The sequence below is a fragment of the Prorops nasuta genome, unplaced genomic scaffold, assembly GCF_024137725.1.
Source record: "Prorops nasuta isolate Cenicafe-Biocafe unplaced genomic scaffold, Cenicafe_Pnas_1.2 PNAS00002, whole genome shotgun sequence".
NCBI lineage: Eukaryota > Metazoa > Arthropoda > Insecta > Hymenoptera > Bethylidae > Prorops > Prorops nasuta.
In genome coordinates this window covers 4056088-4073543 of record NW_027116799.1, presented here as the reverse complement: position 1 = coordinate 4073543, position 17456 = coordinate 4056088, and the positions used below count along the sequence as shown (strand labels likewise).

At 36.1% G+C, this 17456-nt stretch overlaps 1 protein-coding gene across 1 annotated transcript in view; it reads left to right on the top strand.

The window, feature by feature from the left end:
* The window catches only part of LOC136781712 (acetylcholinesterase-like), a 99266-nt gene extending 91760 nt beyond the window's left edge, over window positions 1-7506 (top strand). The window contains exons 5-6 of the mRNA XM_066740689.1: window positions 2055-2209; window positions 2509-7506. Of these exons, the coding sequence (XP_066596786.1) occupies window positions 2055-2209; window positions 2509-2639 (286 nt within the window). The 3' untranslated portion in view covers window positions 2640-7506. The remainder of the gene's footprint in view (window positions 1-2054; window positions 2210-2508) is intronic.
* The last annotated feature ends 9950 nt before the right edge of the window (window positions 7507-17456 follow it).

The window sequence follows — 17456 nt, the reverse complement described above, 5'->3', positions numbered from 1 at the left end:
TAGTATTTCGTACGCAGTATCTCACGTATTCTAAATTTCAAACTTTAGGGTCATTCAGTGAGCACTCGAAGGACCTTAATAACACGATTCTAAGTTCACTCATGATTAAATTTTCAAGCTCACCCTATCAACTATATTTCAACTGTATTTTTTTTACAAGCTCAAATCTTTTCTCTACCTATTCAAATGTCAAGACTGAACGACAACTACTGCTTGTTTTAAATCTTTAAGACAGTTTTGTATTAATAAAATATAAAATAACCAAAAGTTCTTCTACAGTTATTTCATAGAAGATTTTTCAGGATTAATAAGGAAGGATGAATTATTAAGGGTATGAGAGGAAAAAGGTCAAATTATGGCCCACTTTTCAATTCTAACGGGATAAGAAAATTTATTCTGGTTACCTTTGTCTGTGTTAGTGGTCTGAAATGGAAATTTTATAGGGTTATACAAATGGCCTAAAATAGGGACCACAATTAATTACGTTTAGAAAGGTAATTGATTGATATTATAGAGTGACGACTTAGTCACAGACCATATAAGTTTCAATGTAAGTCTTGAAAATAGTTTACGCTCTTTAATTCAGTAATTCGTCCCTCGAGTCACCCAGAGATCCTTAAATTCTTTGGAAATTGGTGCACCGCTCCCTGAGGATATTTCTAAAGCATTTATGATCCGAAAAATTAGATTCCGTAAGTCAGTAGGTGAGAATTCAGCTCCTTTCAGAAGCATATAAATATAATAAGATCTTTTTAAGAGAGATAGTTAATTTCTCGGTGTGAAAGGTCACACAGAGATTTTTTGTGATTAAGGTTACTCGAGAAGGTAGTGAAAAGACATACATCGGTGCATTCGGTTTTTAAAAGAGGTTAATGATAGCGTGGCAAAAGCCTGGGAATTGTCCTTTGTGAAAGGAAGCAGAACCTTCGCATATACAGTTACGTTTGCTGGGCGGCTGTGTTTACTTTTGAAATTAAATGGAGCTGCACAGAGCCTCGTACAAAGATCCTCCAGCTGCACAAAGTTTTATCAGGGACTTGCTACTTGAGGGATTAAAAGTCTCGTTGCCAGCATTCACTGCCCCCCGAGAAAAGAAGATCATGCTTTTTAATTTTTCACCTTACTTCCTACTTTTTTTACCCTATTTGTTTTCCATTCATCAAATATTACCTTCGTCAAAAGCACAACGGCGTCAACATTCCTTCCTTTACCTTAGAAAAAATTTCACCCGCCTCCTATTTTTTTCTCTCTCTTTTTTTTTTTAATCAATACACAGACCCGCAACATTTTATTGACTTGCGGAATTGCTGTCTGCATTTCAAGCGTAAAATATGCTTAAGAGAGCAACGGAGCGGGGTTTTCTTATATTTTGACCGTGGAAACTCAACACTTTCATTTCCCGCCCACGGAATATTACGCTGGCTGCTCCCTGACCGACCATTTCTACTTATCCCTGGAGGAATACAGCAGCGCGTAGACGTCGTTGCCTGTCTTTCTTTTTCCACTTTTTCATTCCGTGAGATCTGCTTGGGGACACCGCCTACGGGATCTTCCAATTCCACAAAGCCCACCTCGCGTTAATTGCACCGCGGACCGTTAATTAGTCAGCTCTTAATTATCCGATTAAATTCAAGAGCCAGTGTTGCGTGCAGCTATGCAAGTTTTAAAAACTTTGCAATGCTTGATCTTGTAAAGGGAGCTAGAAAAGCTGAAAAGAAGAAAATCGATTGTAAATCGTGCTTTTAATAACACTCGTTTGTGAAATTTTCGTTGTTTACAAATTTGGGATGGTCGATACCTAAATAAATAACCATGTTTCCAAAAGCGCGAATCAATATCGGCGAATAAACAGTAACGAGTGATTATTCATAGGAAGCAGCGCGGGAAAAAATCGAATCGTATATGTTTTATTTGTTGTTAATTTTTGAATTTTTTATTCAAACAAATTGCTTTTGATAAATCCTGCGCGGGGTTGATGAATATTCTAATAAATTTCACGTGTATCTTGCAGAGAATGGAATTAATTTAGGAAGGTTTTTTTTGCTGATTTGCAGGAGGCCGGCATTGAAATCGGAATGGCCACCGTATTCGAGAGATCAGCCGCAGTATTTCATTCTGGACGCGGAACGGAGCGGCCTTGCCCAGGGACCCCGAACGACAGCCTGCACTTTCTGGAACGAGTTCCTGCCACGCCTGAAAGCAGTACCAGGTATGCGGAAATCAGGCTCATCCTATTTATCGACATTCGCGATTCTCCTTTGCAATCTGATTTCTCGTCAGCCTTCGAATAACATAATTTCCGTGCGAGGAGACACGCTGGCAAACGGCAAGTAGAAAAATACCGGTTGTCAAAATAAAACAATCTTTTTTGCAAATTTTTTAAATAACAATATTCAAAGAAGTTGCAAGTTGGATGGATTAATATTTAACAAAAGGAAAAACAATGTTTGGAACGTTACAACGAAACTTCTCGTACAAGTGTTTAAAGATTTAATATTTTTGTTACAGATCCCCAGCCGGAAGCTTGCAACAGTGCTATAGCATCCAGCGTTTCTGCCGGAGCAGCTCAGCTGCATTGCTGGTCCATTCTGGTCGCTCTTCTGTTACTTTCGGTACTAGCGATCGGCAGGATAATGTAAAGTGACCCTGTCGTTAACGATGGGGGACGAGAAAACTGCGTGGCCGCTGCAGTGTGTGGCATACGTGCTACTAAAATTTGTACAGATTTCTGTAGCCATCAGACTTGTGTAGTCAATCTTGTAGCAAGCCAGATCTCTGTGGCCTGCAATCTTGTCACAGCAAGACGCGTAAAGCCAATCGCGTACAATCAGATTTGTACAGTCAGGCTAGTTTCTGCAGATTAAATTCGTACAATCATACTTGTACAACGAGATCAGTACAATCAAAATTGTATGATAAGTGTTGTACAAAAAATCTTGTACAGTAAGAGTTTTACAGTAAGTTTAGCAAAGTCAGTATTGTACAATAAGATCCGTTCAACAAGTAAGACTCGTACAGCCTAGTTTGTACAAACTGATTTTCGCATGTGTGCCAGTACACCTATACTTGTATTGTACAGCTTGTACAGTTGTATTTTAGACGACGATATCAACCCAATCGCATTTGTACAATATAGAATCCGTTCAGTCATAATTGTACAGTTGACTATAAGGAAACCAGCGAATGTAATTGTGTTTGTACAATTGTGGAAGCCAGAATTTATCATTGTACAATTAGATTCCTTGGAATTGTAAATAATTAATACTGGAATTTTGCACAGACGCAATTATATTTGTACCGTCGTCAGATCTCCGTAGGTAGAAACGTATGATCGGATTTGTTGAGATCCCCTCTGTAAAGCTTGTACAAACGAAACAAATAATATTCCGCAACCAGACTCGTGTAGCACGGTGCGTATATATAAATATATATATATAGACTAATTGGAGTCCAGGCCCGGGAGTTTAAGAGAAAAATGCAATTTTTTCGATCCTTGAACAAAGTCCTTGTACAGTGAGTGAAGATGAAGCTAATTTTAGTAAAAGCCTGATTTAGCCTGTTCAATCAACATCCAGCTCTGAAAACACGTGAAGAAACCCTCTTCGTAGTTCTAGAAGATACATGCAAACCTTATTAGTCCCATCGATCTACGGTTAAGTCCTTTTAATTATAATTAAAAGGGTTCTGCCAGTAAACACCACTATCTGCCAGCGTAAAATTTCTGCAGACAGGACAAGACTGGTTTGTCGAACAAATCCCATCGAAATAGTTGCATTACCTGGTATTTTTCTGCAAGTGATTCATAGTGATTTCTATTTCTGAATTCCTTTCCAAAATTCGTTTACGATTCCTACCCGACCATGGTCATTAATTATTTTTTTATCAATATCAAATTGCATTTTGACAAATTTCTATCGTAACGCTTCGTTATCAATTATATTTTAATTTTGCATCTATTCATAAATTATCACAATATTAAAATAGAGTAGTAATAATCGATCGAACAATGGCTCTCGTAGTTGTGGGAGGTTCGGATAAATAATTCAGAAATGGATATTACAGAATTGGAGCTTGATGTAAATTTGAAGGAAAGCAGCTTTTGCTTTAAGCTCGAACTATCTGTGGTCTACGAATGTCAAAGCATTCCGGTTCTCAATCGACAAAGTGGTTAATGGCTGTTCAATAACAGTGGTTGCTAACGAAATCTAGCTCGAAGCTGACGTTATACCGAGATTCGCGAAAATCTGAGACACCGTCGTCTCAAAAACGGAGTATGGAGCTGCGAAACGTAGAATACTTGACGAATCTTCATCGAACTTGACCAATCAGGAGATACAGTGTCCATTTTTCTTCCCCCTCCCACTCGAATTTCTCAGCTTCTCCACTAAAATCGATCTCTTTCCGAACGATATTCGAATACGTAGGAATAAAGACTCCTTCGGGTTATTTTTTCAACGCAAGCACGGAGTCAATAAAGAGCAATGGCCATGCGATACACATTCTGAAACGACATAATTGCTTCATGGTGTTCTTCGACGACGGAACAATCTCTGCAATATCCGTCCTGCCGGGCAAATTAAAATTTCTAAATAGTAAAAAAACGCGTAGAGATGGTTTCCAACTCAAACTGAATGTAGATGATTGGATAAATTTAAATTCTCGAGAAGAGTCTAAATTTTGATTTTTAAATATAAAGAGTAAAAATATATATACATATATATATATATATATATATAGTATATAGAAAGTAAGAGAAAAAAATATATTGAGCAATTCGAAGGATAAATGATGGGAAATGTAATATTAGAATATATTGCAAGAAAAGAAAATCTTGTAAATTTTTAAGTTAAGGGTTGATCAAAGCGAGGGAGAAGCTGAGTAATCACAGAAATTTAAGGGGATGAAGAAGAGGCAGAAAATATAATCTCTACCCAATTACACGTGACGTCACACATTTAGTGTGATTGAACGGGCGAGGTACGAGTAGTTCGCTCCGTGTTGTTAGGTCGACGTGACAACTTTTAGTTTCAAACGTTTAAGGGAGGTTTAATTTCACGTTGCGTTAACACTCGGTTTTTTGGCAAGGTGCACGACAGTATTCAATGAAATATTAAAACATTAATTTTCTATCGATTGAAAAACTTTCGACAACCTTATTTTCAATGATTAAAATTACAAAATTCCCGCGTGATTATTTTAACAAGAAGTAAATAATTAGGTAACGCAAAATTAGAATTGATTCGATGGAGATTTATTTTCGCGAACGGGATGAACTCGTACCGATCAATACAGCGAGATAAACTTTATGCATTAGTGAGCTTACGAGTGGACAGTTAGTTATTTTTAACTTCTTCAAGGATCGTCTTAATGAAAATTATACAGTACAGAAATTCTTAACTATAAAAACACGAAGCTAGTAGAGCTAACACAGAAAATTTGAAATAACCTTGCTGACATTTTCTCATTACACGTCCTTGAAAAGGTTAATTTGATGGGATTAATATCAATATCAATTTTTCTGATAGTTTTCTAGGATGGAAGGATTTTGACTGTTTTCGATTAATTTTCATTTGTCTCGCGGCATGCAAAGCACGTCGGAACACAAATCTTCCATTTGGTACATATCACCTATACATATACATAGGAAAGAATTAAGTGTATTGAGATAATCTTAGAGTTTTAGCGTAACGATCGTCGTGATTAGCTTGCGGATCAATTGCAAGGGATGAGAGAATTCGGTATTTTCATTATAAGATGCTTGAGAACGAAATTATTTTCTACAGAGTTATTAGCAAGGGATTAAAACCGCGGAACTTTTTCGACCCTGTCGCAGGAAACGCGACATTCGAAAAAGCAACTTCCGCTTGTGATTACGTTGTAAAAATGCTACGTTTCCTAACTCGCCTAACAAAATTAAACGACCCCCGTACGATAAACAATCGTGATTATCGCAGTTACCAACTCACCTTGTAAAAACTAACGCAATGAAAAAGCTGCTTAAACGGACTACGTTAAAAGTTACCGTCGGTCGGTAAAGTAGTACGTCGTCCCATAAAAACAATTTAAATGATCAATAAATCTCATAACGATATTGAAACATAAGGTTAGAACATTGCCCATTTATAACACCAATTCTGATTTAAATTATTCTTCGGAATTCTTGCTCTACGAATAAACTTGACGATAAAAAATGATGAATTATTAAAGCTTGCCGATCGAGTTGCTGCGAGATCGTCTTAACGAAATAGTATTTCATGGAAAATCGTGAATAATGGGGATGGATCGGTATGCTAAATTTTCGTTAAGTGGATTGGTGATTTTTCAGGGTTGGTTATAAAGGAATTGAGGTCATTTTGTGGGATGGATAAAGATTGATTGGGAGTTCGTTTTGAAGGAGGGGGAGGGGGGGGGGAATTGGTAGGTGAGTTGGAAGGTGGCATTATACGATATCCCGAGAACTTGCTGGTATAGCCAGTGTATAGTCGCACCGACGTACCTAAGAATATAATAAACATGCACGTGAGAGAGCACGTGGCCATCAGGCTTCTTAGCGTTGAACGCATTCCTCTCATTAGCGATAAGCCCTCACATATCATTAGTTAGTTACTCGTGCGTCCCTTCGAAAGTCTCATGTAAATCTCAGACCTCTAGTATTAGTGCCTCTACGTATGAGCCAAAAACACCTCGAAATCTCCCTTTTCACCTCATCCCACGATAGGTAACCGGAAAAATAACATCATATCTCTAGAATGGTACAGTCAAAAAAATCTATCCTTAATAAACAAAAAAACAGCCCCTCGTTAGTAACCTGTAAGAGCTTGAAACAATGAAAAAATAAGAAATAAAAATACAAACTTTATTGATTAAAATTAGAATCCGGTCAATGGATATTTTGTTGGATATATTTTTACAACTGTATCATTTAAGCATCCGTGGGAATTAATGGAAGATAGAGATGAGCGTGTAATGTTCATGGGTTCGTGGGTATATCATACATATCAAAAGTGTCCGCGCATGAAGAATTTATCATTAGATTCACATTTTTTTCGTTATCGAGGCCAAAAATGGTTTGCTCGATTGTAAATTTTATGCAGCTTTCAATTGTAAACATATCAAACGTGAAAAAATGTCATGATTATTCAAGGCTTGTTGATGGTGTTTAAGAAAGTGTTGAAATGTTTGGCCAAATTCGTAAATTCTTCGTATAACGAACGAATAAATAATACGATATTTTTACTTTAGGAGAAGAAATTATCGATAAACAATATAGATCCTTAATTTCTGGTAGATTAAGAAGATATTTATTATGATAATGTACATCGTGCGATCTAAACGTATTACTCCATTCTCGGAACACACAAGAAAAAAGTTTGTAAATTCAGTATTGGTAATTAATATAGAGAGTATCGTGCGATCAGATTAAAAGTCTCGATAATTCTTGTTTTGTTAATTAAGAAATTCAGTGGGAAAAAAATTGTGGAGCCATTCAAACTGACTGGAAATATAGGCGGAAGATAACAATTTCGTATGTATATATAATTAAAACGAGCTTGGAAAATGATTGGATCGCGTGACAGGAATCGCCGTTGATCGGAATTTTTTTTAAAAATAGGTAGAATGAAAAGTTAGCGAGTGGTATAAAATAATTGGAGTTAGACTAGGGGGGGATAAGAAAGGAAATGATTACGAAAAATCGTACATACTCGCAAAGTAAATAATGTTGAAGAAAACAGCTGTAGGAATGCTCATTAAGAAAGTTGGCAAATTAAAATTTGCATGAAATATACGTTGATTTATGAAGCCGGGGAGGGGGGGGGGGGTCGAAGTATGGAAATAATTAGACCGAGTGTACGGAATTATTTGGTGGAAATGAAAAGAATCGACGTTTATTTAGTTAATTAAACTATTGAAGCGTGAATATAGTGTCACGGTTCGCCGAATTCGTTGCAGCATTGAATTCCGGTTTGATTTTCAACGACGCATTTCGCCCACATTGTTTCTCTGCTTGTACAACCTCACGCACTAACGCATCCCTAGACCCCTTTCACCTTCCCCTCTTACGAAACGATGTTCCCCGCAAAACCACCCCCGTAAACCTCTCCGGTTGAAGCACCGCTGGAACCAAGCTGACTTTATGTCCCTGTTTGCTCTCGGTTTTCAGCACCCTGCACCCTCCCACTCCCACCCCCTATTCCACAACGTAAACACTCGCCTCGCAGTTTTATCCGTAAAAGACGTCCGACGAAAATGGCCGATTCCAATCGAAAAACCTTCCTGGAAACCAATCGCGCAACGCCTATCTCCATCATAAAAGTGTTTTATTTCTTTCCACGCTGAATCTTCAATATCATACTCAAAATCAAATCCCTTTCCATAGTAGAGACTTTTCTCGTTCCTTTCCTAAAATCAAACTGTGGCATGAAAAATAATCTCATTTGGAGCTGTGAGAATCTGGGACATTTAAAATATTTCCAATGATGGAGTTTATATAGTTTGGTCGATATTGTAAATAAAGCTTGTGTGTCTGTGCAAATGATCTTTTAAAGCGGATGTTTGTCGTAAAATGAGAATATACTGGGACATAAAGGTTTCATTAAGTTCCAACCAGCTTGATCGTTTAAAAATAGAATTATAGGCGACGTAGTCTAAATCACATTCCATGTACAAAAGGACAAAGGTAGAAAGCTGCAATCGGCCTTCGGAAACTGGAAAAAATCGAGATTACAAATTCTGAAGGGCTCGTTATTTGTGGAATTTTAATCGTTCCATTTTTACTGCGCGATAATTCCATAATAAAACGTGGGTAGTATGGTGAATAATTGTTTATCGCGGTACAAGGATCCAGACTTTGCGTTAAATAAATGATGAAGCAAAAAAAAGTGATTGAAGCATTGATAACTGCTGGTAAAATGTCGTGGAAAAATTAGCACGTTTCCTGTCGAATATAAAAGAGCCATCGAAGTTGGAGAGGAAAAATAGAATTGGTTTATTAGTAGTCGCAGCTATAAGCTCGATAAAATCGTAACAAATTTAGCTCGTCTGCTCCTACGAGTGCATCAATTTTTTATCCACGAGAGGGTATACGAGGTCCTTTTAAAAAACTCGTAAATGTAGGTTATGTTATTCATATCGACTACTATTTCCGTTAAATTTTTAGCTCTCTGCATTAATGTCCTTGAAATTATCCTATAATTCGTTAATACACCCTTAGATTCGATTTATTCACAATTGTATTCACGATCGTACGGACTAATTTAAAAAACCTACAATTAAGTTTAAAATGAAGCACTTGGAAGTAATTTCCACTACTACTAAAACTGAATCTTGAGAAATAAATTCTTCCACCAGAGCTATAAATGGTACATCTCGACAAACTATTATTCGACTAACTACAATATCAGTATTCTCAGTGAAATCAATATTTCCTTTCCATTTGTACAGTTTGACATTTCAGTAAAAAGTAAATAAAACTCTTTTATAGTTAATCAATTCGAGAAAGCTTCGCGGTTCAATTGAAGCTACTAGGATAAGGAGTTCGCAGGCGAGGCGTCTTTATCTACGATTTGAATTATTCATGAAAATCTTGTATCAATATCCAGCGTGCATTTCTTGTCACCGAGCAGCCTCGGCTTCAATCAGGATACGATTCGTTCCAAATGCACCAGATGCACTTTGCGAAAACACGCGCATTCATAGAAAATAAGCAAAAAGAGAAAAACAAAAAAAGTCAGCGAACAGCAATAGCCGAGGGTCTCGGCAAAATACAGAAAGAATAAAATTAACGTCTGCGATACGTAACTCAAAGAGTGCAATACGGTATTAAGGTGTTCCCGAGGGTTAGCTTTCCAGCCTGCGAGGTTTCATTCACGCGGAAGACCAAATTTTCAACTGTCGCTTGGAGTTTGTAATTGCATTCATTAATAACTTCCGCGCGGAGCTTCGTTCTACAAACGCGAGCATCTCGAAACTACGACTAATTGCTTATATGGAAATCAAAAATATGCCGAACAATTCACCCTGATGAATTTACACCCGCACACCAACGTCAATCTAATTGGACGGCCAATCGTTTCGCGTCCCGAACTTGCTGCTCGGGGCAATTCGTAGCGTTTATTTCCCTTAACCCCCCCCCCCCCTACTTTTACGTTGCCATCACTGATCCACCACCACTCGATTCACCCCCCTCCCTTTCTGATTTCCTTGTAAAACTGCTGGGCTGGAATAATAAGATGTAAATTGTTAGGTGAAAATTCACTCGCGATATTTCTCACGGGAAAAATGATAAGAACAACCCCTATTGAATTTCATCCCTCGAATAACCGAAATAATCGATCGGTAGCCTACTGATATACTTGAAAATCCAACGTATATTATTGTATTCCGAAATAATTTATTATCGATTACATTCTGTCCTATTTCAAACGTTATTAAGAAGTTAAAAAAATTAGGGAAGGAAGAATGATTTAAAGTTGAACTTGAAAACACTTTAAATTGTTAAAATTTATCGAGACGAGGTAAGATTCGTGTAATATACATGGAGCAACCGTGGCAGGTTCATAAAGTTGCTCGGGACCTTTCTAATGAGACGTTTAAAATTTTCGAAAGGTCGGACTATCGTTATTCACGTCAGGCCCTTCAAATTTGTGAAAGTTCCGCTCAGATTTATCCCGGATAAGGCTTCGTTTAATCCAAAAGGTAACTCCCACAGTTTTATCATTTATGTTAATCATACTTGTTCTTGTGGTCTTCGGTAGGAAAAACATTGAGAGTAGGAAAAAACATCGTTCCGGCTGGGTGTAAGTAGTACATAAATATATAGCACGAATCTTAATGGAACAATTTAATTATTTGCGAGAACGATCGAACGGATCCGCCTGAGAGAATCTTAAGGATCGATAGATCTTTAATGAAATTGCAAATGGCCTTATATTTAGCGATTCATGGGATCGACCGAGAGATTGGAAATGAATCTGGGGAAATTCGAGTATGACCGTGAGAATTCTGGGATTGTTCGGCACATCTGTTTAAATAAAGGAGGGTTGGGCGTTCATCAGGATCGAATTTGGATGGTGAAAGGGTGGGGATGATAGATCCTAGCAGCTGCACTCGAATTTACCGTAGATAGATCAAACGACCACTGTGCGAACTTGGAAATTACCGACACTCGGTACCAGCCTGCAAATCTCTCGGTGTCAATATGAAAGGTCCACCTTACGGACCACCGAAGACGAATCCTATTATTGCTGTCGACGAGTCATATGCATTAGTCGAAATAATAATGAAAATTTTCAACGATGGATCTATGGAAATTAATATTTAAAGCTCCTCCATAAATAGATTGAAGAGATTGGAGTATACTGTTAAAAAATTGAACGTTGATGCTGCATGGCAGTCGAGGCACGAGCTTTAAAATTGAAGAGAATGGAGCAAGGTGAAATGTCTAATTGTGGTGTAAAATGTATAAAAATAGAAGCGAGTTTCTTCGATAATTCAGTCGTTGGTGAGAATTCTGCAGTACAATGTTTTACGAGGGATCAATCAAGATGAAGATATTCGAGGCGATAGTGATAATTCAATAATACCAGGGTGGAATTAGTCGATTTAACAAAACGAAAAATTTATTTTGTTTTGTTTGCACAAAATGACACAGCGAAAATCTAGCTCTCCCGATATCAATGCAAACACGCGAATCGAATTGGGTCAATATCTGTTTAATCCTCTACAGCTACAAAAAAAATAATGTCAAACCAACGCTGTAACGTAATTGCAGTATCAACTTTCAAATAAATTAACAGCAAACTGACAAAATTGGATGAAATTCAGAATAATTTTATGATGGAAGATTGATCGTAATGAGAATGGTGTTCGATGGTTAAACGATATTAAGTGTTTTTTCTAGCAAATATGGTAAAATAATTGGACAGTTTTATTTTCCGGCAATAATCTAGAATCATCGACAGCAATAAAAGCCGATAAGATTTAGGGAAGTATAATAGGATGATAAGGGAGGGGATGGAAAGTGGTTTTTGTCGTGGACACGCGAAATTGCGTTTCGAGAAATAAGGAAGAAGGAAAGTTTGTAAACGTGAACAGGATGTTCGATCGATAAAAAAGAAAGAATAGCACATCCGGTAAATTACACGCTACTCTCTGAGACCGCTAATAGCGTGTTAGCGTTATTCTTTCTTTTTCATACTACTACATGTAGTATATATAATATACATGTATTCCATAAGCAAATAGATTATACGATTATACTATATTTTTCAATGTTTGTACATTAGACGTACTTCGAACTATGTGTATACTACACCGCGCGAATTCTGTGATGTATTTTTTTTCCTCTAAGGTTTGCTATGGGTGTGCTTAAAATTATATCAAGCTGCGAGAAGTCCCAACGAATCAATTTTCATCGATCGATCTAACTACATTATTATTAACCCCCTCCACCTTTGATCATTATTGATGCAATTACCTATGCTAAATATATAATGTTTTTTAACTTTTAATTTGTAAATAAGAAAATTGCGTTGTTTTCTGAATGGTTCATTGTGATTGAATACGTATATAAATCTTCGGCCTGAATAATAACCATTTCGTTTCATCATCGTAGTATTTGAAATAGCGATAGATGAAGAGGGTAGGGAGTAAAAAAATTATAAGAAAAGCGTATGTATAATCGACTAAACAGTAAATCGAGCTTGTAAGTGGGAAAAATGACGTTTAATAAGTAGCGTTGGATCGTAAGATCAGTGGACTGTAGAGTGAGCGAGAATAAGTCTAAATTAATAAATTAAATAATGAATGTTAACGAGAGAAGTGCGAAGAACAACCAACCGGATGATGAAACGGGAGTGGTGCAATGTCTGTAGTGTTCCTCGCGGCTCCTTCTTTACGAAGTCAATCTAGATTTATAGAAATAACTATATCTTAAAAAAAAACCATCAAATCTATGAAACAATCTGTAAATACCATCAGGGAGACAGGAAGGAATAATATCTTTAGCACTGAACGATATTAAACTTTAATTTTTCACCAACTGACGAAATCTTGAATGAATCAATTTCGATAAAATAAAGACAAATTTAAAACATTCATTTTTATCAGATTCTATCAGTCCAAGACTGAGGATGCTGATGCAAATCAAAGAAATTTCTTAAGATACTAATTCTTCCTATCTGCTGTCTCTTTCTGAAGCGTGTGTTTTACTCGAGCTTGCTGTTTGCCGACTGGTAACGAAACCATGACGATCTATTTACTGTACAGTCTCTGTAGTGAAACCAAACCGATGAGTTTGTTAATTCTTTAGCGATAGGTAGAGAAAAAAGGAGAGAAAACTTAAAAAGAAAGAAAAGAAGAACAACAATCTTGACAATAAGTAACTGCGAGCTGAGGTCGATGAACATTTAAAAATCAATCGATTTATCTTGCTAATGAAGCTTTTTCTCACAAAGGGTTCAAAACGAGAGTATCGATAAATATTAATACTACTTGATATGGATGGATTTTCGATAAAGATTAGAGTAGACCTCACCTCGCGATCGTTCTTGTCAAATATTCTTTTCGCGTTGGATCCATTTGGCCTTTGACCCCTAAGAGTCACCATAATGATGAAAATCCATGGTAAGCGGGTACTTTTGGTCCAACCAGCCACATTCCCATCTAACTTCACTGTACATAAACGCAATCTGACACGAATAATCTCGTCCCCTGTACAGTAGAAACCACTCATCTCCATTTTTCCCAACCTTAATTCTTTCTTTCTTTTCATTCCCTATCAATCTCTCAGAGCCCTTTCAAGCCTTAAACCTTATGCGTTTATATATATTATATATATATACGTAATCTCAATTCCCTCGTGCACACCCCTGGGTATTCCACCCCTGACTTCCGCCCCCCGGAAGCCCATTGCCTGACTTGAGGTGTAACAGTGATCCCTCGACGAGGACACCATCAAGGACTAGCCTAAATACATATTTTTTTAAACAATCTAGATAGAAAACTTTAATAATTATAAGGGCAAACGTTCGAATAATCTCAGAACTTTAAATCGATCATTTACATTGGCCAAGAAACCGATTTCTAATTCGTGTCTAAAAGAAGTCTGAAATAATCTTGCATAGATAATTTGGGAAAGTGAGACAATCAGTAGATTTAGTTGATCGTTGTAATGAATCATGTAAAATTTCTTTGGTTGTTAAGAAAGGGAGGGGGGGGGGGGGGAGATTGGAAATAGAGCAATTAAGGGGAATTGGTGACGTTTGGTGCATCGAAAGGTTTTCGTGCGATAAGGCACAAAAGGTAGTAGGGGGTGGGGAGATATCGCGTGAAATAGAAAGGAGAATCGAAGCAACGAGAATCTCTCATTTCTTTTCGCGTTTTATCGATTGGCATCGACAGCAGGAAATCGCTCGGCTAACGAATCTTTTCACGGGTCACCTGAAACGCTTTGTACTCCAGGCAGTCGATGTCAAAAACAACAAAAAGCTCCACCATCACCTAACGATTAGACGTCCCTCAAAAAGCTTTCAATCCCCCACCCCTCTCCACACTCTCTATATTATCTTAATACAGCTCTTTAGCTTTTAGAACAATTATTTGCTTGAAAAATGTGATAATTAAAATTGTTAATGAACTATTCCAATGATCCACTTTAAATGTAGAGAGTTTACATTTTATTTGAATGATAAGAGCCATTTTTAAGATAAGTAGTATACTCAGATTTCCAGTTGTAATTTTAGACATAAAGCTTAAAATATCATTACCCAATGCTTTATTAGTTTTTTCCAATTTTACAATGGTTATATTGCATTCACAGGCTATTTTCACTATGATACCCTATTTTTTTAACTGAATTATTGAGTTTCGAGGTTCCTGCGACAGCTTCAGGCTACCAAACTAAACTCAGTTTTTGCTAGTACGAGGTAGACTGGAATATTTCAGTGATACGCGAAGGACCTTACTTGGCCAATAAATAAATAATACTTTACTTCAAATAGTCTCCGACGAAATTCATCTGACTTTTTTAATAAAACACACCGCACATCATTTTTGTAACAGAAGTTATTTTGAAATATTGCAAAATATTAAATATACAATGGATTATCGTCATTAAATGTACTGCTACTTGGATATAAAACCAAGAAGTTAACAAAACTTTAATTTTTCCAACTAGGAAATTTCAAAGCTGTCTGAGTTTTTGTTTGTTAATGACGTGGGGAACGTGATAGACAAGCGAACGTGCTTTTGAAATAAGAATTTGCTGGCTCTTTGATCAGTTCCAGTGACGAAAACGAGTGTTAAGAAGATTCTATCTTTTATCCATCGACGTCCTGTTAGAATTTTTTTATATTTTAATCAATAAAAATAACAGATATTAATCGAGGAAGAATATTTTCTCATTTTCCTCTATCAAATAATTATTAATCTCAATATAACCGTAATTTTTACTATTTAATTAGTACCTCTATTACTTTGACAAGTATGTGCTAAGTGGGATAGCGAAAATGGTGTTAATTAACCATTGAAAATTAAACTAGCAAATCGAACAGTCTTATTGGGTTAAAACAATAATCCACGAAAATCCAATAATGAACAATTTCTGATTAAGCAAAGGGAATCTGTACATTTAATTGTAGTCGTCGCAAAATTTATTGAATAAAAAATAGAGAAAAAATGAGGAGAAGGTATTAACGAACGTGTTAACCGATGAAAATCAAGTAATTGATACAATAGTTTGTCTATTTCCTACACAAATTGGATTTGCCATCAAACGATCAGGATAATAATATGGAATTAAATTAATCCTGTGAAATGTGCTCGCATAATTAAGAGCAATCATTTGTCAAAAGTATTTTATAAATAATTTAGAAAGGTGGAGATTGATAAAACTGGGTGATTGTCAAAAACCAGATTGATTTTCAATCTTAAACGAATATTGCTTAAACGTTTAATTTATTTGACCAGTAATTAAAATAGCACCTCTGGGCAAAAAGTAGCCAGTTGAAAGTAAAACGAATGGAATAATGATCGGGTCTTAGCATTAATTGGCAAATAGTCGGTAAAAGATGGGAGCTTTTAATTAAGATTAAACGATAACGAGTCAATGAAATAATAAAAGTCTCCCTATAAATTGTAAATAAATTTTTCAATCCATTTAAAAAGTTTACGAAATTTAATAAACGAGTATTAAAGCTTTGTATTATCAGATTTAAATAAATGATATGGATAAAACCAACAGGGGAAGTGAAGGAAAATTTTCTGTAAAGTTTTCATAAGATTTACCTTAAGGTAGGAAATTGAAAGAAGAAAATTTATTTTTCAATCGAAACGATATCATTTTTAAAATTTAAATCTATCGTGGCAAAAATAAATAAAAAGCTTTGCCAGTTATTATATAGTAATTGATATTATAGATTTAGTTAAAAAAAGTTTATGAAATGTCTGGTGGAGTTTGGCGAATGAATAGATTATAGCGAGTGATATAAATTTTTGAGGATCGATTTAAATAAAGGGTGCGAAAGTGAATGAATAGTGGAATACCTGCGGTGTGGACGGGGCAAATGAGTATATTTTTAGCGTATCAATAAATTTTCTTTGCACGAAAATCACGATCGGGACCACTTCGCGTCACGTACATACACGTCACGTACAATACTTAGTCAATTACGAATCGATCGCCGGCGTTTTACGTACTCTCGCGCATAGCTGAATCCCCACCAAACCCTTCGTACCTCTTTAATTAACCCAACGACCTTCGAAGAAACAGAAAATATCCCCCTCAATCGTAGGGCCTCGATAATATCCGGTGTACCCCCCCCCCCCCTGTCTAACCTCCTTCCCTACGAATAAACAACTCTCTCAACTCAATATTTTTTAACCCTCTTCCTTATTTATTCCATGCAGCCTACGTAATACATTCTTCTTTCTTCTATACACAATATTTTACACTCTTACTACCTTATACATACATAAACTGTATCTAACACGAAAACTCTTGAATATACTATGAATTTACACATCCCAAATTCTATAAACAAAGGAGATATTTTCAATAAATTAAACTGATATTCTTCACTATGAGAATAATATGTTTTTCACTGTAACCAAACCATGCCTAACCGCAGAAAATTGTACAAGTGCTTACAAATCCCCCTTTTTCAGCCTATCGTTGTTTATTTAAATATTGTACAATGTTACTGTGAAAAATGAGAGATTTATTCGATTATAATTGGAACCATGCGTTCATCGCTGAAAGTGTATATGTAAAATGTAAAAAAAGTGGATAATTGTATAAAGTCCTTCACTTCACTGTTAATTAATATTTCTGTGCATCTATTAGCAAGTTTAATTTAAAAGTGAGAAAAGGATGTTAAATATTTAATTGAAAAGCACTGTATTAAATTACTAATTATTTCATATTGTTCGTTGCATTATTACTGGACGTAATCATAAAA